We start from the raw sequence: 26,259 nt of genomic DNA, 5'->3' as shown, positions 1-26,259 counted from the left end.
TAAAGTAGTTTTATTTTATTTTCTGAAAATATGAGTGATCGCCAAGGAAAAAGCTGTATTTCTTTAGTTTTATTAAATTAAACAAAATATAATGTATTGATTATTAAAGAATATACCTTAATTTTCTATGAAAGTTTTTCATTCTCCATAATTTGGATATAAAAGGGTATAAGACTATCTAGTTTAAATACTAAGAATACATAAGAACATATTATGTACTTCCATGTATTTTTTCATTATAAAAGAACATTTATTGAGATAAATTGGCACAATATATATTAACTAAAATATTTTTCATAATTTTATCTTTTTCTTATTCCCATCATTGTGCCAACAACAACAATACTGTGTCGAATGAACGACTCGGTAAATTATTTTTTACAGCAATCTAATAAATTAGCACTAATAAACTATTTATTTTTATCCTAATTTGCTACGGTTTTAAAATTACAAAGTACTTATTCCACGATAGAAACTTTGGACTTACCATCTATGTCACTGTTTTTAATGTGCACTCAGTTTTACTAAGTTCATTGAACTAGATCATATGGTTTTACTCTTTTTAATATTCTGCCTACGCCATCATTATCTAGAGGCTCGAGTCATGTCTAGAAGTTTCATCTCGGTTGGGATCTAAGATTATTGAACTTAGTTCTCTTAATTATTCCTGGCTCTTTTTATTCTGATGTTAATTTTGAAATTTCTATCGGGTAGTTATTACCGTTTATTTTTATTTATTTTGTGTCTACACAGTTCACCTATAAGAGACCTATGTGGGAATTGGGCACGTGACAATCACCAAAAAGCAGAAGCATTTGCTGAATATCTAAAAAAAACTTTCAGACCAAACGAAACTAATATTGAACATAATTTGCCGGATATAGAAGCTGAATATTCGATGATTGAATTAGTCACGCCGAAAGAGTTAACCAAAGTTATTAAAACTGACATTAGCCCATAACATTAAAGGAAATCACCAGGCTACGATTTAATAACAGGTGAATTACTGCAAAAACTACCAAGAAAGGGAATTATAAAACTCACCAACTTGATTAATACAGCATTTAGATTAAAACATGTCCCAGACATTTGGATGATGGCGGAAATTATAATGATCCCAAAACCTGGGAAGTAACCAAACGAAATAAGAGTCTATAGACCTATATCACTGCTGCCAGTAATATATAAGGTTTTTGAAAAACTCCTGTTGAAAAGAATAAAACCGATCATAGAGAGAAAAAAACCTAATACCACCACCCTAGTTTGGGTTTATTAACAAGCACTCAACAATTGACCAGATCCACAGAATAACAGATGTTAATGAATATGCCGACGAAAGTAAAAAAGTATGCTCAGCTATATTCTTAGATGTAGCACAAGCCTTCGATAAGGTTTGGCATGAATACCTTGTTCATAAACTATTAAAATCATACATTACAACCAGAATGTTCAGAGTCAAACAAAAAGAAGCTTACTCTACAATAAAAGAAGCTAAAGCAGGTGTACTACAAGGAAGTGTACTTGGACCAATGCTTTATTTACTCTACACTTACGATATACCACAAATAGAAAATATTACGATGGCTACATTTGATGATGACAGTGCGATTATAGCTGTCGCAGACAATAGTGAAGAAGCCTCACGAAAATTACAACAGGCAAGTGACAATATAAATAATTGGACACCAGCTTGGAAAATAAGAATTACTGAAAGTAAATATGTACATGTGCAGTTCACCTATAAATAGACCATACAAGCACCAATAACATTAAATAACACTATCATTCCATATAGCAAGAACGCTAAATATCTTGGAATGAATCTCGATGCAAAACGATGAAAAGAAAAGAACTGGAATTGAAATATAGGAAAATGTACTGGCCAATTGGAAGAAAATCACAATTAACAGTACATAATAAATTGCTATTATATAAGCAAATACTAAAACCCATATGGACATACGAAGTTCAATTATGGGGATGTTCTGCAAAGAGTAACATAAATCAAATACAAATCTTTCAAAACAAAGTCCTGAGATGTATTGTGGGTGCACCCAAATACTATAGGACTCATTATCTACATCGAGACCTTCAGATACCCACAGTCAGTCAGTCAGGAAATCAAGAGAATTGCAAGGGGGCATGAAACATTGCACAAACTCAAAAGAATCAAACCATCTGATCTTGTGTAGTGTTGTGTAGTGAGGTGCATATATTAAAAAATTCAGCAGTGACATGTATAAACATTATTTGACCAGAGACTTTTTGAACAGAGTTAGTGCCGATGGGTCCTTCTAGTTATATACCTAGATTTAAGTTATCATAAAGACAAATTGTAGGTTAGACGAAAACGACTAGTAACAATATATTAATTAAATAATTTTAAAAAATCCTTATGACTTCTTCACTTCACCACCTTAAAATTCAGTTCTTATTCAGTTTGAGTCTGATCTCCCAAGTTGATTTTTTCTTCTAATGTTATTCTAATACTTATCCAGTTGTTTTTTTATTAACCAGGCAGGAATCAGAAGTGATGAATACTTTATTTCATAATTCCCAAAATTCCTCTATCTGCTACGTTTTCTGGACCTGTACAACATTTTTATAGCTTCTGAATTAAATAAATAGTTGCTTGGTAAAATGTGTTACTCATATCAAGAATTGCGTGAAGTTCTTGCAGATAGTTGAGCCATCAGTTTGAAATCTGAGTTATGATTTTGAGTATGTTATTCATTTAAAGTTGTTATTGGTACTCTCATTTCCATTTTCGCGAAAATATAACAAAAAAAACTTCTGAAATTGAAATTATATACTTAAAAAAACGCTCGGTATACACCAAAATAAAATGCGTTTAATATTTATATAATTAATTTGAGTATATCTTATTCAAAGAGTACCTTATCTATTTTTTGTACATTTTGCAACACTTAAAAACGCATTATATAAATTCTATATGTAAAAATCGACGTACTTAAAAGAGTTTTATTTAGATATGTAAAGTCTCGGACCTATTTTTTTCGTTGTTGTCGTAAAAGCCATTAATTTTATCTTTTGAGTAAATCGTGACTGAAATTAGTTAATTCGCCCAGTCAGTCGATATATTTGAAGTAATAAAAAGTCGATCCGAATACTTCAATGAATTTACTACGGTTGTAGTAATATATCAGTGATTTAGTGTTCCCGAAAATATTATATAATATTATTTCAGGTAAGAATAGATTATTTAAAAAAAATGTAAAATGCAAAGAGAGTCTGTACAAAGAGATATGTATTGAAAAATACGAAATAAAAAACTGCGCTAATATAAAACAATAGAAAAATAAATAACAAAAACATTTCAACACAATAAATTTAAAAAAAAGGTAATATTATATAGATCAATATCCTAATATACAACCAAAGCGAATCTGTAGGACTATCGAAATATGGCTCTTTTTAACCGACTTCAAAGAAAACGACGTTCTATGTTCGGCTCTATATTTCTTTTAAGTGTATGTTTACCGTTTTCTCCGTCAATTATGGACCAATTTTCAAAATTACTTTTTTATTCGAAAGACTGCACTTCCGAAATGCTCCCATTGGAACCAAATCAGGATAATATGGGGGGAAGGGGTGAAATAGAGGGAAAATCTCAAATTTCAAAGGCATGCACAAAGCTTTCGCACATTTTTTAACTAAAATATTCACATATTTGGGTATAATGTTATTGCTGAACTGATGAAAATCGGAAGTAGCTCAGTATAAAATCCATTCAGTTTGCTTTTTATGCACTAACAATATTTTTTGGAAAGGCGTGGAAATACCGCAGGCAACTGCTTCCATGGTGTAATGGATAGAAAGTTCAGCTGACATGCGGAGATCGCTGGTTCGATTCCCGACAGGCGCAACAACTTTTTGTTGTTCTAGTTTGATTAAAACTATTTTAATTTATCAAATGACCTGGACTAGGTAGCGAACAATGGGGCTTGAAGCGTTCTCTATTTTCAATCATTGTTTCTTTATTCCTATTTTTTCTCATACGGGCGACTTTACTTAGCCTACCCATTATAATACTTAATGAAATAATAACTAATTTATTGAGTAATTATCTAATGCTAAAATGAGAAAAATTAATTATTTTTAACAAAAAAAAATTGAACCGACTTCAAAAAAATAAATAAGGAACTCACTAAAAAGTAAAAAATAATCAAACTTAGATTCTTAACACAAAAGAATAACGTTTTAAAACAAAATATGTACATAGAAATCGTTGTAATAACTATAAATGAAAATAAACAAAAACATACTATATTAGCCCAAATAATACAAAAATAATAATATAAATTTGTGACATATACTAATATGGATAATAGATTAAATAAATTCTTTTATATATGAGAAAACTGATCTAATCATTTTTCCATCGAAGTCATTATAAGCCTCTTACTAATATGCCTATGAAAGTAAAATGGTATGCTCAGATATATTTTTAGATGCAGTACAAGCATTCAATAAGGTTTGGCATGAAGGCCTTGTTCATATACTACAGAAAATACTACCAAAATAACACACCGAACTATTAAAATCATACAGGAGTACCACAAGGAAATGTACTGGGACCATTGCTTTATCTACTCTACACTTGTGATATACCACAAATGGAAAATATTACGAGGGCTACATTTGCTGATGACACTGTGATTATAGCTGTCGGAGACAATAGTGAAGAAGCCTCAGGAAAATTACAACAGGCAAGTGACAATATAAATAATTGGACAGAAGCTTGGAAAATAAGAATTAATGAAAGTAAATCTGTACATATGCAGTTCACCTATAAACAGACCGTACAAGCACCAATAACATTAAATAACACTATCATTCCATATAGCAAGAACGCTAAATATCTTGAAAGAAAAGAACTGGAATTGAAATATAGGAAAATGTACTGGCTAATTGGAAGAAAATCACAATTAACAGTACATAATAAATTGCTATTATATAAGCAAATACTAAAACCTATATGGACATACGGAGTTCAATTATGGGTTCAATTATGGTGCTTGATTCGACGAAAACCTAATCCAGTTTACCATTCGAAATATAAATTACAAGGAACTAAATCTGACGAATAGTATGGATGTTAGACTTCACACCTTAATTCACTGATCTCTTCGATGTATATTATCTTGACGGAAAATGACCGCAGCAATTTTTAAAACCCGCATTTGAATTATCTCCAAACTAGATAATATATTAAATAAATTCTTTTATATATGAGAAAACTGATCTAATTATTTTTCCATCGAAGTCATTATAAGCCTCTTACTTTAATTTAGGATCATAAAATGAATCTGCATCTTATCCACATTGATAAATGTTTGCACAAAATGCCTTAAATCATTTTGTAAAAGTCGAAACCGACGTCACTTCGTTAAAAATCAGTCTTAGTATAAAAGATCAGTTTTAACACTGAACTCTTCTTTATGATTGAAAGTAATAAAAGAACGTCAACTAGTAAATTCTGTAACAATATAGCGCTTTTTTTTTCATGCTTTTCAAAGCGAATTTATTTATATAAAATTCAAACGCTATGCATCAAAACTTCCCAGGCACTCTCTCTAATACCTCTAGCGTCTAGCGTTATCATGATGGATGACAACGCCTTTCCTGTTAACCAATTGTAACCGTTTTTAAATCGCCTACTTCCATTGCATCAGTTGGTGAGAGTAAAGAACCATTCCAATCCCACCATAGCCTTTCCACCACCTTTCTGGGCGTTAATAGAGGCTTTACAACTATTTGTGAAACTTCTTTAGGTTTCAATCACGATTTCTTTTTTTTTCGCACATTAACAGCGTACGTGGTGCACTTTTCGTAGATTATAATTACTGATTTCAACAATGAATCAACTTTGTTTTGTTTCACTAGCGATTAGCACATTTTTCAGTGTTGATTTTTCAGTTTGATGATTGATTCTATTTTCTTAAAACGAAAACAAACAAATTATTTATGACATTCTCGTTCACTTAAACACTGATCATAATCAACACCATATGATTTTTGATGATTCTGCAACACATTTTCCTCATTTCTTTTATTCTAATTTATAAACATATCTTAATAATGATTGAGAAAATGAAAATCTTACTGAAGAGAACTTTAAATATTGGCTGCAGAAATCGAAATCAAAAATTCTTTCAAATATTAGAAAATACTAGTAATGAATTATTGGAAACTGCTTTAAAAGACGCGATATAAGTTTGGAATAATAAATGATCGATCTGCAATTTATTTCAAAAATCTTACCACATTTTGGACCAGAGTAGTAAAATAAAAGTTATCGTTTGTAAATGTTCAAATGAATATAAAATATAATCTATTAAATTAAATATAAACCCAGATTGATAATAAAGTTGCTTAATAATCCTTATTAAAAATTAAAATAAACGTGATCTATCACGTTTAGCAATAAGTATATCTCGTGATTGATAACACTGTTTAGCAAACAAATTAGCTAATTATAACGAGTCAATTTAACGAGATCATGCGTATTTTTTACGATTGTCGTCCTTACGGAGGATTTCGTTGATCGCTAAGATAAGCGTTCTGGTGTATATGGAGTATTATGGAGTATTATGGAAATGTGTAGATTTTAAAAACAATTTTTTTGTTAAGTAAAGTTGTAAAAACTATTTTATTTTGATGATACGACTTATTGGAAAGACAGGGTAAATGATACTTAATCCTATTCTAATGTAACTGAAACCCTTTTGTCTAGACACCTCACTTACCACATATTCCAGTTTAATACAAAAACAACCTTTTTTCATTTTGAACAGTGTATCAGTACAAGCCGTATCAGTCGCTCGATATAATATATATTCTATATGTATAAATTACATTTCAATATTTAGCCGACATATATCTTTTTTACTGATTTAATAAGATTATTTATAAATAAATACATAATATAGACAATATAATAATAAAAGGGACTTGTTTAATTACTCAACGTCATTACTTTAATTATTGCATATACTGGTATTTAGAATCAAGGTTCTTCATATATAGCATTAATAATAACATCTATTCATAGATTGTGAATTAATTATTAGCATTTTTTGAAAAATCAAAGATTTATAATTAAAAATTGTTTATTATAATATTTCAATTATTTTAATTATAATGTTACTAACACTATTTCAATACCACATCATAATACGATAGTTTTTTATAGTTTATAGTTTTGAACTATATATTGTTCTCAAAGTGACAATACAACTTTGTCTCGTTACTGCTTTGATATTTTTTTGCTATTTCCAATGTTCTGTACAAACTGTTTAACGAATAAAGCATTATTTGCCCAATATCTGGATACCATACATATGAACCATTAATAAATTGAGTAAAATAAAATAGAAACCAATTTTATCCAGTAGTATTTTCAACATAACTTTCCAATGTCATTTAATATCATTAGTTTTTTTTATTGCATTATATAGAGAATGTTTGATAGAACTTTAACACGAACGTACTTTAAAATCTTTCTAGTGTACCATTGTACTATATACGACTTGATGATATTTATACTATTTATATCAAAATAATATGTTTATATTATAAAATCTTAAGATACAAGATTATAATTTCATTTACCAGTCTGGCACTAACACTAATCCATATTTAGTTCGAAATTGTCAATTGGAATCAAAGTATATCGACCATTGAAAAATTGTAATAATGATAATTTGTGCATAATCGCTAATAATTTATTCTTCATGTACTCTATATTTACCTTAATTATTATGTAATGTTTATGACAATGGGTAATTTTTGGGAATTTGTCAAATAGTAATTATTTATCGACAAATAAGTTAATGAAATAAGAATAGTATTATCGAAGAATATTCCATTAATTGTCTAATTATAAGAATATTCTAATAAGTTTAACGTGGGGTCCGAACCACGGTCCTCGACATTAAGCCAATCATTCCTAGGCATTAATCACAGAAGACATCTGGTGTTACCCAACCTGGTTACTGGCGTGACTGGGATCCTTGTCGGATTTTGCACGAGGGTGAACATGTTTCGTCGAACACCACTTTTAATGAATAAATAGAGCTTATTCTTCAACCACCAATCTAACATAAATTCTTCCTGTTTCTCGGTTGAAAAAATGTTTATCTTAAATGAATCATAAAAAGTGTCATAGAATAAACGAATATTATAATATTAAAAGTACAACATTTAATTAGCTCTAATTGTTACGACATGCAGAAGAGATGACCAAAAAATTTCGTTTTTGTTAAGAGAATGGTAACTTTTAATTATATATGCTAACAATATTTAAAAAAGTCCTCATATTCATTGGTACATTATAAATTGTTGAATAACCCCTGTCAAATGATTGGATGTACAAAGAATCAGTTTGTTGTCTTGGAAACTTTCTCCCTGCTCATCATTGACAGCTATACAACTAAACAAAAAATCGAGATAACTATAAAAATTAATTATTTTTAGGAACACGCTGAAGTGAATGATATTTTTATGAAAATTCTATGTGTAACTTGTCATCTCTTTTGTTCACTAAAGATTCATATATAACTCCTTAGACGAAACTCCGTAGCTTTCCAAGATTGCTTTTGTTTCCTTTCCAAAACTAAGCTGAACGCAAGATCCTTTACAAGTAACAATATTATCCTGATCTCTAACCTTCATAGCAAAAAAATATAAGTAATATATAATGTCAGTAAATAAAAAAGAAAACATTGTCCTTACCTTATTCGGTCCAAGTTCTGTGAACTCTTACAGAGGGCTTGGCAGTGCTTTTGTGATGGACAACCGGGCATTTCATTTTGAGCTACCTGAACAGGGTTCAGTATTGACCGCTGAACTATTCGCAATGCTTTATCCTACATCACAACACAATCCTTCAATGAATGGCTAATCCTTACCGACTCCCGAAATACTCTCGAATGTTTCCTGGGACAGGAGTTCAACGACCCCTGGTCACCGACTCACTGTCAATTATCCGTACCTTCTATCAGAATGGGATCAGGACAAGTTAAATGTGGATCTCTTCTCACGTTGGTAAACCGGAAAACGGAGAACTCTCCCCTCCCCATCACAAATATTTGTATCCATATTGACATTACCCCATTCGTTTTTTGTTTCATAAAGAACGACATACAATGTCGATGGAATCAAGAGGGTACAACAGACTTTGTTTTTCTCTCATCTCTTCTCGTTCCTTCCCTTGGTCACGATGCCCCTATTTCAGTCTACCACATACGATGCCCCTATTTCAGTCTACCACATACTGAACGACTGTCCAAGTATGAGCTACAAAATTTTAGAAATCCGTAGGAGAAAATGCCAACAGACTCCTTGGATTTCTACGAGAAATCGATTTTCTTCATAGAATCTAGCATATGCTAAGTTAAGTGTTACTGACCAAATAACCGTTACCACTTCGGTATGTGTGCTAATGTTTCCTGTTTGGATAGAACCTCTACTTCGTTATGGTTGTGTTTGTAGTCCTGCATTTGTGTTAATTTTTAAATTGTAGATACACTATTTTTACTTTAAGCGCTTGTGTTTATATTATTAATTTTATTTATTTATTAATTTATTATTTTGTTTATACACTTTATGTCTAACTCCAACCCCTTTATATCAACACCGTACTATTGTATAGTCACAAAATGACGACACCCATCAAAGCGATAAAAAAAGTAATAAAAAAAATGTTACTCTCACAAAAGCCATCAAATTGAATTTTGTTAATTTACTACGAATGTAACAAAATTTCCTTGGCTTATTGATGAACTTTGCTCTTTACAACACACCAGAAGATATTCTGCACCAATTACAACAAAAATACCATTATCCGTAGAGTATTTATAACCTACAATCAGATAGATTATTTGTATTTTGGTAGTTAACATGTGTGCCAATATCGAAAAATAAATAAAATTCAGAAAATTAAATATAGGATATAGAAATATAAAATGACACTTGTATTTCTGAAACTACAGGTGGTGATTTTTAAGTTCAGCAGATAAAAAATACATGAGAATAGTGTCGTAGATTGTTGATATACTATTGGTATTTAATATTTTGTAAATGGGTTTCTGGCCATTTTAATTTTTTTAAATAATTACAAGGGCAGTAGCCTTGCTATAGCGATATGAATTCCGATTATATCTTTATAAAATCAGAAAGAATATAATTATAAAAAAGCTATTGAATTATTAAATATGTACTGGTATATACAATTAAAAAAATATTTCATTAGCATTATGACTGGTCATACAACTTACATTGAATGTTATTTTTAGATAATGGAATACAGTATCTACAATTTGTTTAAAAAAAACATAAACAACGTATACATACTAGAAAAAAGTATGGTGTATTTAATTAAGTTTGAACATTTCTTACAATATAAACTCTAAGATTAAATGTATTTTTAAATTAAAAAATTATTACAAATAATTAGAGTTATTAAACTATTTGTATATCAAAACTTCCCTTGTCCCATATTTGTCTGGATTTTAAATTTATATTTCTTACTATATTTTCCTGAAAACTCCAATTCCAATATCGATTGGCCTTCTCTTATTTTGTATTAAATTTATGATGAAAATACAAATCAAACTGTAAAAGGAATAAGAGTAATTTAAAAAGCAGTAAATGGCTTAGTTCTATATATTATTTAGAAAAAATATGCTCTGACAGAAAGATGATAACAACAACGAATTTCTGCTGTTGGTGAAATTAGATTTATTTTCACAGTTATGTGCTAAACAAACGTATATGTTTTGAATTGTGCACACAGTTTCTTGAAACAAAATACTTAAACAGTGTTTTTATTATTTGTGGTATTAATACACTGTTTAATTAATAGCTGAAGCTGTGAAAGAGCGAAAGTGAAAAAAGACTCCCGAGGAAACAAGAGGAAGAGGAAGGAAAACCAGACAAAAAGAAAGACTTGTATATCTCACATAAAAGGCACCACAGATACAATTAATTGAATCCTTGAAAAACACAAAAATAAAACAATTTTGAACACCAACAAAAAGATTAACGCAATCCTACCAACCCCAAAAACCAATGTAGAGCTGGAAGTCCAAGGAGTATACAAAATTCCGTTCCAAGTTCAGCTCGCGTAACGAGAAATATAACAAAAGGAAGCAAGACCTGAAGATGGCAGATGAGGTGCTGCCGAAACCTTGTCAAAAAATAAAAGATTATTTTCAGAATCAAATATACCTAATACCTAATAAAACTGTTAAATCTATATATATATATATATATATATATATATATATATATATATATATATATATATATATTAAATCTAAATAAAAAATAACTAGGAGGACCCATCGGCCCTATCTCAGTCTCTTGGTGAAATAATATGTTATTTATATGGAATTTTTTAATATATACACTACTCAACACTACACAAGATCAGATGGTTTGATTCTTTTGAGTCTGCGTCCTGTTCTGGTGGTATACAAAAGTTGCAATATTTCAATATTCGTATGAGAATGAAGTCTTCCTCATGCCTCCTTGCAATTCTCTTGATTTTTTGACTGACTGTGGGTATCTGAAGGTCTCGATGTAGGTAATCAGTCCTATACTATTTGGGTGCACCCACAATACCTCTCAGGACTTTGTTCTCAGGAAAAATTTGTATTTTAATTTATGCTACTCTTTGCAGAACATCCCCATAATTGAACTCCGTATGTCCATATAGGTTTCAGTATTTGCTTATATAATAGCCATTTATTATGTACTGATAATTGTGATTTTCTTCCAATTAGCCAGTACATATTCCTATATTTCAAGGTATTGATCCTTCTAGTGGCTCTTCCAAAGTAATGATAAAGCTATACATGATACTCATTTTCTATCAATCTTAAGTTGTTTAAGAATCCATTAAAATTAAATGGCATACCAGATATATTCACCTAAATGTCAATTTATATTATATAATACAATAAATAAATCTAGTACAAACCCAGGTACAGTGAATTCAAATTAAATGTATTTCCCCTAAAACATTGCGAAAATTTAATATGGTATTTCCCTTTAACAAGCAAATGAAAGTTACTACGATGCGGACTGCATAAAAATGCAAGATATCCGAGCCGGTCTTGGAATAAAATTGTCCCGACTATAACATGTCTAATGTTAGTGGGTTTCTTGACATTCAAATCTCCCAATGTCGATGCTACATTTTGGTCTTTTTTATTCGGCATTTGAAATGCAAAACATTGCAGGTTCCAAGAATGGCACCTTTTAAAAAAACCATGTCTGGCTAACAATAAATTTTTGTTTTATTTAATCATTTTAGTTTTTGTTCTGAATTATACATATTTAATTAACATGAACGTCTACTTTTATCACTTTTACCTTTTCAAAATAGCGTATAAAAATAGCTAATTTTAATAATACAATAAATTAGATATATTTAAACAGTATATTCAAACGAAAAACTACAATGTATAATAAATTGTAAAGGACGGTACTTACTAAATAATAAATTATGAATTCCGAAATGGTATAATTAGATTCATCATTTGGTATTCATTTTTGCTTAAATACTTGTTTTAATATGATCAATTGTTACTTATAATGATCAACTAGTTTATAATAGTCTTACTAGGCTTTAAAAACTCGTAAAACGCCGTAACATTCTGACTCAATTAAACATATTAGTATTACATTAATGTTACTACCAAAATAACACAAAAAAGTGTTTTACCTTAATTGAAAACATATATACAATTGTAAACTGCAATGTATGGACCATATATACTGAATGTCTAGACCTACTACTAAATCAATGTCTATATAACAAATTTATTATATTACATAATTTTTGCCCAATATACCGATATATCGATATTTTTGTTAGCCGATATTTATCGATATTTTTCAAAAGAATTTAGATATTCCATAAACATTTTGAAAAACCTTTTAATTATATTTAATAAACCATTAAAATCGATAATTAATTTAAAAAGTTTAGTGCATTTTAATAATTTTAAAATTGTATTAAAAATATCCCTATTCTTTAAAATATTTAGAGAATATTAAAATATAATTATATATTTTTTGTAAAACATCTATATTTTTCCTTGTTAAAATAAAAGTATCATTTCTTTTCTTCTATATAACGATATTTCTTTCCGCAGCAAATATGCTACCTGGAGAACAGTAATTGACGTCTACAGCAACGTTTTATTTGAGAAGATATTGATGTGAAGCTGAACAATATTCTATTTTTCACCTATAATTTTTTTTGTGTTTTCATGCTATATTATATTAAGAGGTTATGGTATTTATAGAGGTATGGTCAAAAGGCTTAAGTCCTAAACGCTTTTCAGAGAGGCATTTCTAACATTCAATATACTTTGGATCTTCTTTTTTACAAAAATTTTTATAGAAATTACAAAAAAATCAAAATTTCGAATAGTTGCAAGTAGGCCAGTTCAATTACATTGTCACAAATATTTTTTTAACTCCAAAAATAAATTGAATTGTGAACAATCCTCCGAAGATATTTATTCAAAAAGCCCTAAACCTCGGAAACGCGAATTTGTTATTTGACGCAAACCCCTAAATATGTAGTATAGCACCAAAATACTACTACAACTTATACTGAAAAAGAAATTGCGACAGAAAATTTAATCAAAATGCTACTGTTAAAAAATTAAAATACTACAGAACACAATTAAATGTACATATAGTATACTCAAGTTATATATACAATATAATTTTCTGCATTTAATAAATTGTTACTTGGTTGACAAAGTGGTCAATATGATAGGACGGTCGTCACGATAGTTGCGGGTTCAAATCCTACTGTGGCATGGTCGTACATTTATTTTGTGATTGTTTATAATTGTACTTGTTCTTGAGATAAGAGTGCAAAATCCGACAAGGAAAATGATCTCAGTGACGCCAGTAACCAAGCTTGGTAAGACCGAATGTTTTCCGGGATGATCTCCAAGTTGGTCACTCGACAGTATGTAGGCTTAATGCCGAGGACCGTGGTTTGGAACCCGTGTTAGTCAGTAGAACTAATCCAGATAAACCCAAGATGGTAAAAAGGAGACTCTAAAATATACCAAAAAAAATTTAATTCTTACTTATTAATATTTAATACTATATTATTTTATAACATATTTCTTAAAAAATGTTTTTACTAATATTTTTTTAATTAATTTCAATGTTCTTTAATTAATTAACAATTCTTTTATTATATCTATTAACAGTTCTTCACATTTTCTAATTTATGAGATGTGTAAAAATGCCAATTCCAACATTATTATCTGTCAAGTTACATATTAATCAGTGCCATAACAAATTCAAGATAACTTCTTATAAAGGGCAATTCTTTATAAAAAAGCAATTATTGAGAAAAATTAGTACAATATATATTAAAGAAAATATATTCCATTTTCCTATTATTCCAGTAAGTGATGGCATATTGGTTTGCAAGCGAAGATATGCTGCATTGATCTGTAACAAGTACTAATCTGAAGCAGCTATTTCTGATAAGCACGCTGAGTGCGGCAAGAATTACTATTCGAACCCCAATAGTGCATCCTTGCCATAACTCTGGCAAAGTTTAGCCAAGCCTTGTCATGAAAGATGATAAAGTTGCGCCTGTTCCTTTCAATTTCTAATCTTTTATGTAACAATCAATCGTTCAATTTGTTCAATTAACGTGGTTAAACATCTGTAGCAACAGTTTGATTTGGTTTTAGTAGCTCGTAATATACCTTGCCTTTTTGCCACGGAATGACTTTTTGCATTTGAACTTATCGTAGTTGAACTACTTTTCATAAACAGTCATAATACACCACAGAAAATTTTAGTCTTTTGCCTGACAAACAGTGAAAATGTGACATTGAAACTGGTCGAAATGGAATTTTCCATTCATTTATGTGGTTCCCATTCTCCCCCATTCTTTAATCTTTCCCATCGCATATAGATATGTAGAAACAGCTGTCCCATCAACCGCTAAGCTCTTTGAAAATTCTTTGAGAATTTAAACTAGGTTTACGTCAAATAAGCCTTGCAATTCAATGTGTTCGAACTTTTTGGTCCTCCATACCGTTTTTCATAATTGACATCAATGTCGCTACTTTTAAAATATTGAAACCAAAACCGACAATTCGGATATAGTGAAGCATCATCACTATAAGTTCCTAAAAATATCTGATGGGCTTCATCATTAGATTTCTTCAGATAAAACAACAAAAGTAATAAATGTCGAAGATTTAGTTTTGAGCGTTCCATGATTAGCCTCTGTATACACTGAATACCCTCAATAATACTAAATGGAAAACTTATTCTATGTAATGAACTATTAAAACGATCAAATTTGATAGTTGTGTTAGCTTATTTAACAGATGTTTACAATGGTACTGCGCTTTTTTGCTAATAGATATCGCTGATCAAAAAACATATAAACATCTAATAACTACTGTACATTCCTGAAAAGTAAAACATCTAATTATAATATACAATATAATAAAATATAATCATTTTAACATTCAGAAGACATAATTTTTTAAACGTATTTTTTCCGAGTTTTTCTCGAATAGCTTCAGCAATAATTCGTGAAAAATTAGCATCACATAACGGTGAGGCACCTGTGTAACGATAATTCCCTACATCTAACAGCGATCTCTATTTTATTATGTGCAATAAACGCACGGCACCTTTTATTTATTTATTGCTAAATTGTTATTAATATTATGCCGGTCTAGGTTTTCCTTTATCACTGCAACAAACATACACACACATACCGTGCGATAAATCGCGGAAAAAATAATTTTTGAAACGAAAATGCCGTAACTTTTACTGGCCTCCTCCAAAGGTGAATATAAAAGGTTTTTTCGCACAGTTTTCAGTTGAAATCCTGCAGTATGGTATTCAGGTTCTGTTTGGTGACTATCTTACCTCTCGTGCTGCTGCTCAGTGATGGATACATCATCAATCCAAAAACAGATTATACACGAAAAACAGTGAGAGTGACTGCGGACTCATCGTTGATCTTAACTCATGTTGTAAGTACTAAGTCCATAATTATTACCTTAATATACATTTAGTTAATAATAATATATATTAATATATAACATATATGTATAAATAAAATATGCGTAACCTAGATTTTCTTGTTATTGACGTTGGATTTTACTACAGAACATTAGTTTATAGCGAGGTTTCAAATATATATTATTGTACATGTTTCTAACGTATTTATGTGGTTAAAAACATAAATTACGATTAATGAATGAAGAATTTCAATGTCTCCAGTATTAAATAAAATCCGGTAAACTCCAGTATTAAACTACAATCGATAGTATTGAATCAATTATTAAAGTATTGGTTAAGAAAGGAAACCATTTTGGAATTACTATTTTTATGAATGTTTTGGGATTTATTGGAACGAAAGAAGTAATTGAAACATTTCTACGAGTATTTTTAATGAAACATTTTTACTTTTATCATGCAATATGTGAGTTAAACATTTATTGTGAAAGCAACTAGTATCGATTTGATATGTTTGAAAGAAATCAAAATATTTACTTTTTCAAAATTATCTTTTAAAGACTATAATCATAATTAACATTTTTTTAAACATTTAAGTTTTATTAAGTAACAAAAAATTTTAACTTTTGTTTTTTTAAATATCGGTAAGTTATGTTAGTTGTTGGGAGTAAATACCATTATAGTCATTGTTCTAGTGCCGATGACCGTCAAATTGATTATTCAAAGTAATTGAAAAAATCAATTATTCTGATTTCCTAAGGTAACTTCCCTTTAATTAATTAACTACTACCTAAATAATTTTTATGCATAAAACAAAAGTATCTATTAGAATTAGAATTTGAAACTAGACGATGTTTATTATCCACTATCAAATTTGTTAATTAGCAATATTATTATCGTAGAAATATTTTGTTTGAATGTTTAACTATTTAATGATGTATTAGTGAAAAACTGTTACTATATTGAAAACTATTTAAATGTTTATTAATGTAGGTGGAATATTTTAAAAGATTTTCAGACATGGTAACCGAACCCCAGAATATTCGGAACGATACCCAAATGATCCATATTTGAACAAAACATATTATCCCTATGGAATTGGACAATTAACAAACGTAAGTATTTTTTTCCACGAATCTGGTAGTATTTTCTCTTGTGCCTCACTGAGAATTTATATGATAGATTTACGACAAACCTCATTGAACTAATTGGATTTTTTTACATTTTATTCATTACAGAATTCTTATATCAACAAATAAAATTAAACACAATATATGTTAATTTATATTAATCACTCTAATAAATATTTAGAGAAGATTACTAACATACTTAGAGATTTAACATACCCCTCTTTTCAAACAGTCACAGCTCCTTATTGCTAAATTATATATCATACTAGAAAAAATTCATATAATTCCATTCATTTTAAGTCTTGATTTTCAGTAAATGGTATTTTACATTTTATTATTCTAAATCTGACAAGAGACTAAAATCCGCAACATTTATTTTCCATCCACAATGTTCCAATCTCAATTTATTAATTTAAAATAATAAATTGAATTAAATTAAGTCAATTCAATTTCAATCATATTATATTCGAAACAAAATTTAAATTATTATTTTCCAAAACAATATTGATTAAAATTAATTAAAATAAAATGTACTTAATTTAATAAAATTTCCATATAATTTGCAAGGAGAAAAACAAAATAAAAGCCATTTGCCATAAACTTATCAGTTATCATCGTATGTTTTTTGCGCAAATTCGTTCCTGAAGAAAAATAAGATAGTAATAACCATAGTACTATAAAACAACCAGACTATTTTTGTCTAGCAATTTATGCATATGTGCGTATAAATGCAAATGCATTTGAATAAAATATAATATAATGTAAGCTCCATAAAAGGAAAGCAAGCATTACTAAAATGAAAAGTCATATTATTACTTTATGAACTGAATATTTATAGCTGTTAATTTAACAATTTTCATAAAATGTAAACAAATTTAGATAATTAAGTTATTATATTCTAGTTAACACTGATAGTCAGCAAATTAATACTCACAATTTCACTTATAGTAAATATAATAACAAGCAATAAAAGCATGATTACATGCTATATAATTAAAGTAAATATAAATAAAAGAACATTACTATTACTTGGATTAGTTAAAATATTGCACTATAAATATATAATACAGATAGTACATATTTAATATGTTAATGAAGTGAGCAAAATCTAAATTCCCGAGAAACATGATCATAAAAATCAGATCATTAAATTTTATGATGAAAAATATAATAACACTTATTATAGCAATGCCAGTAAACTCTCCCCTATATTGAAAACATGTTAAAACTACATTGTGGGATCTTAAAAAAAATGAAGAAAGGCATAAGTAGCGTATTGGCCCAAGTGTTAGAGGAGCTCTACATAAATTACTTTTTCGTTTAATGTTACTGAGTTGTGTTTACAAGCTCTATTTCTGGAAAGCTCAGAATTACATATTCGACATCTAATACTATTAATATTTGATTTGATGTAACCTGCTACTGAACGTTTAGTGATCCTGCTACATAATATCCCAAATGGCGGCTTTAGGGAAACCAACTGGGATGCTTTTTAACAAAGAACGACCTGGATAACCAAAAAAGTTCGAAGGTAATGAAACGCAAAACTTCTAAAAGAACCTCCAGACAACTTAACAGTTGATAAGTCAGCTATTCTCAGACATGTACTGTACATTCTGTCACGTCCAGTTCTACTCACCAAATAAAGTACCTAGCGAATACGGGTTCTTCAGATAGATAAAGAATAATTTGGCTGACACACAATTTTGAAATGCTGAAGAAGCACGAAAACAGATCGATGATAGTATCGTTGGCAAAGAAATTTTCTTTTGTTTTTTTCATTCCTTCTAAGAGATTGCTATGTTACCAAAAAGTTACCAGAAAATTATGGAAAATATTTTTGATTAATATATATTATATCAATTTTTAAAAACCTGAAAAAATGTACATAATACATATAAACACCGAATAATAAGAAATAAATGTATAATATAATAAATTAACAATATATAAAAAAAGAATATGTTGACTTTACCCCAATCTTTATTAATTTTAACACACTCTATAAAATAGAATATAATCCGTTAGATCAAAATATAATTAAGAACCAATTAAATAGCATGGAAATTAACTTTATTATTCTTTTTTAGTTTGGGAAGAAACGTGAATACTCCATTGGTACAGCCCTAAGAGAAAGATATGATAATTTCTTAGGTGAATATTACCAACCAAACATAATCGAATCAAGAAGTACGGACAGAAACAGAACCAAAATGTCCTTACTTTTGGTGTTAGCAAGTTTATTCCCGCCAAAATGTAGACAAGTGTGGAATGGAGAGTTGGACTGGCAACCAATACCTTATAATTATGTTCCAGGTAGTTAAATGTGTCATTTTTGTCTGATTGACTATCATAACTTATACAATTCACATTAAAATAATCCCCGAAATTCATCAATCATTAACTAAATTTCATATAAAAAACAGGTCAATTGAAAAGTCCCCGGCCTACCATAGTAAAACTCATTTTTTTTATTACCTTCAAGGGTGATACATTGATTATAGACCCTCCAACTTTTCGATGCCATTTTTTGTAGTACGATTTGTCTTTTGATTCAAAACAGGCCTCAGTTTCGGCGATCACCTCTTCATTTGACAAAAATTTCTTCCCAGTGAGCATTATTTTAAAATATGAGAACAGAAAATAGTCGCTGGGGTCCAGATCTGGAGAATACGGTGGATGAGGAAGCAATTCGAAGCCTAATTCATGAATTTTTGCCATCCTTTTTGACTGATTTGTGACAGGGTGCATTGTCTTGGTAAAACAGAACTCTTTTTTTTCTTCAAATGCGACATTTTTCAGCGAGCTCGCGCGGCACCCACTTTGCACAGAGCTTTCTCATACCCAAATATTTGTAAATCATATGATGTACACGTTCAGTTGATATCTTTAGTGTCTGCTATTTCATTCAATTTCAATATACGGCCATTCAAAATTTTGTGGATTTTTTAATGCTTTCATCGGTAACAACCCCTTTTGGGCGTCTACTGCGTTCACCATCTTCGGTGCTCACTTCACCACGTCTAAACTTAGCATACCAATCCTTGATGGTTAATTCTCCTGGGGCAGTATCCAATAACTCGGCATCAAGCCAAGTTTTTGCTTCAACTGTATTTTTTCGCTTCAAAAAACAATATTTTATCAACAGGCGAAATTCATTTTTATTCTTTTTTTTTTAATAAAAAAGCTGCTTCACTCGAAATGTTGCTCACTAATGTCACAAACTAATGATCCGACAGCTGTCAAATTTATAGCATCTTTTGAGGGTTAGGGCTAACTAACAAACATATGGATTTTATTCTAGCAGCACCATCTATGTGTCAGGCCGGGGACTTTTCAATTGACCTATTATTTATTATAAATTAATTATTATTAATTATATTTAGATTTACATTAAAATGTTAACAAATGCAAATAATTTTTATTCTTAGATTAGTATTTTGCACTCAGTTATATATCTGTATTTATTTTAATATTACTCATTTCATTAGAATAATGATGTTAAAAATAGTTAAAAAAATAAAGAAGCTAGCAAGATTATATTTTTAAGTTTCTTACCCAAGTAGACAATCAATACTCAAATAATTTAGTTATCTTTACATTCTGTATTTAGGCATTATACTACATAATATTTCTATATCTCATTAAAATATTTATGTTTCAGAAAAATACGATAGTGTACTGTATGGCATCTCCTGTCCAAATTATAAAACACTATACACAGAAGTCTTACAAAGCCCTGAAGTCTTAGCCGACTACAACCAATACGCCGAAAACTTCTCCTACATAGCCGAACACTCGGGCTTGAACATCACGAAGATAGAAAACGTTTACGACTTGTACTTCGGTCTTGCGACCGAAGAAGAATATGGCTTAACACTACCCGAGTGGACTCAGAAGGTCTGGCCGGAGTTTATTAATGAAATTGCCTTTAAACAGTATGAGATTTATACAAAAACTACTGACTTGAAACGAATAGCAGCAGGTAAGTTTAAATAGAAATATTTTTCTGCAAATACATTCACATTACTAAAAAGATATGCGTTTAATAAGCAATCAATATTGTTAAACTAATTTCAGATAGAATACATAAAAAAAGTTAATTCAAAACTTATTTTCAAAAAATAACTTAGTTATAATAATAACTTAAGTTATATTGGAAAAAAATGTTAGGTCGTTAATTAAAAAGACTGGTCATCTTGTTATCGAAACTTAGATGGGAACAGATTTACTGATTTATTAATATATGTTACATAATTTCTTCTTTTGGATATGAGCAGTAGCTTCAGATTGAAAATAGATAAAAGTAGAAAAATGTTCAGCCTTGTGGAAAAATATCTGCTCGGTACTATGAGTCTAATTTATCAAAATCTGCTACACAGCAATGGCCCACTTTCGTTTCACTAATTTTAATGTGAAAGATAAATTTAATGATAAAGATATAAACGCTCTGGTCGTCCAATCGCGAAGAAAGTATTGGCAAAAAGAATTTCGGCGCGGAATCAATTAACAGTGAGAAAACATGAATTTAGCATGTTTTTTATCACGTGACAAAATGCAAAGGGTATAAAATACAATAAAATAACATTTATCTTAAGAATCCCTTAACGAAACACTGAATACATTAATACTCCCTACATATAACCTACCTTGGTCCGATGGAATTAAAAAGTAATAATTCACCATAAGCTACTTCAAGTTAGTCAAACTATTTATTCTCAATTGTGCTGTAAACAAGCAAAAAGAAATTAAAAGAAAAAGGTCCGAATTGATTAATAGTAAACGTATTCCATCTTAAGAAGGCCTGACTCTCACTTATTCCAATGACTATAGAACTCTCACAGAGGAATTAAACTCTTTTCAAAATACAGTGCGAGCATCATTTGATGTAGCCTTTCAACTAGAAACAATTACCCGAACAAAATTACCCAAATAACAAGTCACATATCGACGCAAAAACTCAGGTTTATTACACTTGATCATCTTCAAACACTGCTCCGAATCATCAACTCGTCGTTGTTTTTGGTCAAAAATGAGCTCGCGCGGTACCCTCTTTACACAGGGCCTTCTCATACCCAAATATGCGTGAATGATATGATGTACACGTTCAGTTGTTATCTTTAGAGTGTCTGCTATTTCATTCAATTTCAATTTACGGTCATTCAAAATCATTTTGTAGATTGGGCGTCCACTGCGTGGACATCGGTGCGCATTTCACCACGTCTAAACTTAACATACCAATCCTTGATGGTTGATATTCCTTCAGCAGTGTCCAGAAACTTGGTATCAAGCCAAGTTTTTGATTAAACTGTATTTTTCCCTTCAAAAAACAATATTTTATCAACAGACGAAATTCCTTTTTATCCATTTATCCTGTTAAATGACGAAACATAATAAAACACGCCACGAACAAAATTCAATAATTAAAAAGCCATAAAACAGAAAAAATACTATCAAAAATTCATTAATTTAAATCTAGAACAATTTACAAATATACTTTTTGAGACTATTAAATTACCTTTAAAGTAAAAACCACATTTTTACTTCAGTCATAACATTGTATTAACACATATGCAAATTTATGTTAATATAATTTGAAACATTCACCCAATAATGTAGAACATTTATACGTAATAAATAGGCTTTACTTTTAGCATAATTAAATTTTATATTATCTGTTTTCCATGCACTAGTTATAGTCAATATGTTAATACTTGTAAAGACTTCTCTTGTATTCGTGTTACAATTTAACATCACAGATTTACAATTTGGCGTCTACTTTAAGTATTAAATATACATAAGAGTTCTAAAACCTTGGTTCCTTCCGAACTACACTTGTTGAAAAACAGAAACCTACAATCCTATATTTAATAGATATATTTGGTTGAATAACTTTACTACTACTTCCAAAATAATAATTTTTATAGAAATCTATCTTGTTTTAATAAGTTCTTTATCAGCATATCGTACATTTTTCAATACTAATAAATATAATATGAATCCCTTGAATTGATACATTTTATTCTTGATGATCTTGTATTTAGAGTGAACATTTTGCTCAGAATTTTACACATTATGGAAAAGGTTGATGTAATATTGAGTTTTTGAAGACTGAAGATAATAGCAACCATTAAAATATAAAGTATCTTGCGTTATTCCTTAATAATTAGAAATTACAATTTGTTTCAGGTTATCTCATTGAAAAAATTATCCAAGATACGGAATTAAAAATTAACAACGCCACAGAAACCAAGATGTATTTGTATTCTGCGCATGAGAACAATATTGGACAACTATTCCAGACGCTCAACTTATTTGAGTACCATCACGTGCCCACCTATGGTTCCTACGTCTTATTTGAAGTACATTGGATCAATAACACATACGGATTTAAGGTAAAGTAAAAACTAAAACTATAATAATAGATATAGCACACCATTATCCCCCCCCCCCCAAAGACAACCGCGAAAAGTACATTTAACTAATCAATACACTTCATTAATAGACGATTTAATAGATAGTTGAAAATGAAGTTGTATATTCAGCTTAAATAATATTTCAATACATTGAGAAATAATAATGCAGTACTATCACTAACAGGTTAATTGAAGTCCCCGGCCTGACACATAGATGGCGCTAATAGAATTAAATCCGTATGTTTTTCAGTTAACCCTAACCCTCAAAAGATGCGTGCTGTCGGATCATTATTTTGTAAATTATAGCATTTTGAGTGAAGCAACTTTTGTTACTGTGAAAAAAAAATTATAAAAAGGAATTTCGAGTGTTGATACAAATATTGCTTTTTGAAGGGAAAAAATACAGATGAACCAAAAACTTGGCTTGATGCCGAGTTTCCGGACACTGTCCCAGGAAAATCAACCATCAAGGATTGGTGTGCTAAGTTTAAACGTGGTGAAATGAGCACCGAAGACGGTGAACGCAGTGGACGGTCAAAAGAAATTGTTACCGATGAAAGCATTTAAAAAATTCACAAAATGAATTTTAATGATAGTAAGTTGGAACTGAATGAAATAGCAGACACTCTAAAGATATCAACTGAACGTGTAGCGCGAACTCCCTTTTAACCAAAAACAATGACGAGTTCATTCGGAGCAGTGCTTGAAGATGATCAAGCGTAATAAACCCCGAGTGTTTGCGTCGATATGTGACAATGGATGAAATATGGCTCCATCACTTCACTCCGAAGTTCAATCGATAGCCATCCGAGTGGACTGCACACAATGAACCCGTTCCAAAGCGTGGGAAAACGCAACAGTCGGCTGACAAGGTTATAGCGTCTGTATTTTGGGATGCGCATGGAATAATTATCATTGCCCACCTTGGAAAAGGAAGGAACATCAACAGCGACTATTACATAGCGTTATTGGACAGTTTGAAGGCCGAAAGACGGCCGCATTTGAAGGGAAAGAAAGTGCTGCTTCACCAAGATAATGCGCCGTATTAAAAACCTGTGAATTGGGCTTCGAGTTGCCTCCTCATCCCTCCTCATCCACCGTATTCTCCAGATCTGACCCCCAGCGACTATTTCCTGTTCTCAGATCTCAAAAGAATGCTCGCTGGGAAGAATTTTTTGTCGAATGAATAGGTGATCGCCGAAACTGAGGCCTATTTTGAAACAAAGGACAAATCGTACCACAAAAATAATACGAAAAGTTGGAGGGTCACTATAATCAGTGTATCACCCTTGAAGGGAAATATGTTGAATAAAAAAAAAATTTTGCCAAAAAAATGTGTTTTACTATGATAGGCCGGGAACTCTTCAATTGACCTGTTAGTTGAAAAAATCAAAAAAGAAAAAATTAGAAAATATATATATAATAAAGCAATTTTGTAATTGTTTAAAATTAAAAATTTTAGAGCAGTTGTTAAATGTAGTTAAAATGGCGTTAAATATTGAGTGCTACAAATGCTGAAACTTAAATAAGAGCATATATTGTAAAATATAGTAGTGTTAGTTATAAATTATTTTTCATTATAGAAGGTTGCATAAAAATTATGTTTGATATGCAGCATCGGCATATACTGAATAATACTGAATAAAACCGAAAAATACTGAATAAAATACAATACAATAAATGAACGGTTGTCATATTGCTAATCAAAATACATACAAACACATAATGTAATAATGCATATGGTTATTGTTTAAAAATAATTATACAACAGCAAATTAATTTTCAAAATATATAATATTTATTTGTTGTATTTGTTTCAGATTTATTATCAAAACTACATATCTGATTATCCAAAACTCCTCAAACTTCCAGCATGTGAAGAATTCTGTTCTCTGGACACCTTCAAAACGCTAGTCGACGAATACCTACCAACACCGGGTTTATGTGGAATCTAAAGTTACTTCGACTAAATTGATATTCATTTAGAAACGCGACATGTACTTCAAAACAATTGCAATTTTCATTATCTAGTCATCCAAATATCGCTAAAAGTATTATTGACTTATTTATTTCTTTGTCATCTTAATGTCGGAATTGTATTAAGTTTCAAGTATTTACATTTCAATTTGACAAGCAAACATATTTATAACAAAATCCGTTATATTTCTAATTATAATTTATTATATAATATTATAATAAATATAATTTCAAGAAGTGTAATAAAACATATGTCAACATTGTAATGTAAACTGTTTATATTTTATAATATGTTAAGGGGACATATTTGTGTAGTGATTCTGACATTTAAAATTGATGATATCTATACAGTTGATAAATAACGTCCTGATTTACAAAAAAAGCCTCTAAAGTGACAAACAAAAATCTTATTACATTACAATTCAATCGTTCCGAATACTAACAGAAAAACTACTGCTATGCATATATTGGTAACATAAAACAAAAATAACCAAAATTTTGTTCTCTAGCACATTTTTAGCCCTATTTTAACGTTTAGTATCGCCTTCAGATGTCCCAAAATAAAATACTTTCATCGATGCCCCCCTCTTACATCTATAACAAATTAAATGCTAAAAGAGTTTAAAAAAATGTGAAAATGGTAGGCCCCACATATATGTTACAACTATGTACACTTG

At 29.9% G+C, this 26,259-nt stretch overlaps 1 protein-coding gene across 2 annotated transcripts; it reads left to right on the top strand.

The window, feature by feature from the left end:
- Window positions 1–3,117: 3,117 nt before the first annotated feature.
- On the top strand, window positions 3,118–25,848 carry LOC143190497 (venom acid phosphatase Acph-1). Of its 2 annotated transcripts, XM_076394812.1 has the most exons (7): window positions 3,118–3,208; window positions 15,911–16,073; window positions 17,070–17,174; window positions 19,280–19,505; window positions 20,854–21,174; window positions 23,379–23,584; window positions 25,426–25,848. In XM_076394812.1, exons 2-7 carry the CDS (start codon window positions 15,933–15,935, stop codon window positions 25,558–25,560), a joined length of 1,134 nt encoding a protein of 377 aa, XP_076250927.1. In that variant the 5' UTR covers window positions 3,118–3,208; window positions 15,911–15,932; the 3' UTR covers window positions 25,561–25,848. The 2 variants fall into 2 exon arrangements, with proteins under 2 accessions (XP_076250927.1, XP_076250926.1); XM_076394811.1 differs by lacking the exon at window positions 3,118–3,208 and having other exon boundaries at window positions 15,786–16,073.
- Window positions 25,849–26,259: the final 411 nt, after the last annotated feature.

This window comes from Rhynchophorus ferrugineus, unplaced genomic scaffold, assembly GCF_030347505.1.
Source record: "Rhynchophorus ferrugineus isolate W39M unplaced genomic scaffold, kcgeb_rfMv2 rfM2, whole genome shotgun sequence".
NCBI classification, from domain to species: Eukaryota; Metazoa; Arthropoda; class Insecta; order Coleoptera; family Curculionidae; genus Rhynchophorus; species Rhynchophorus ferrugineus.
Note: the sequence above shows the minus strand (reverse complement) of the source record. Positions and strands in the feature narration are given on the sequence as shown.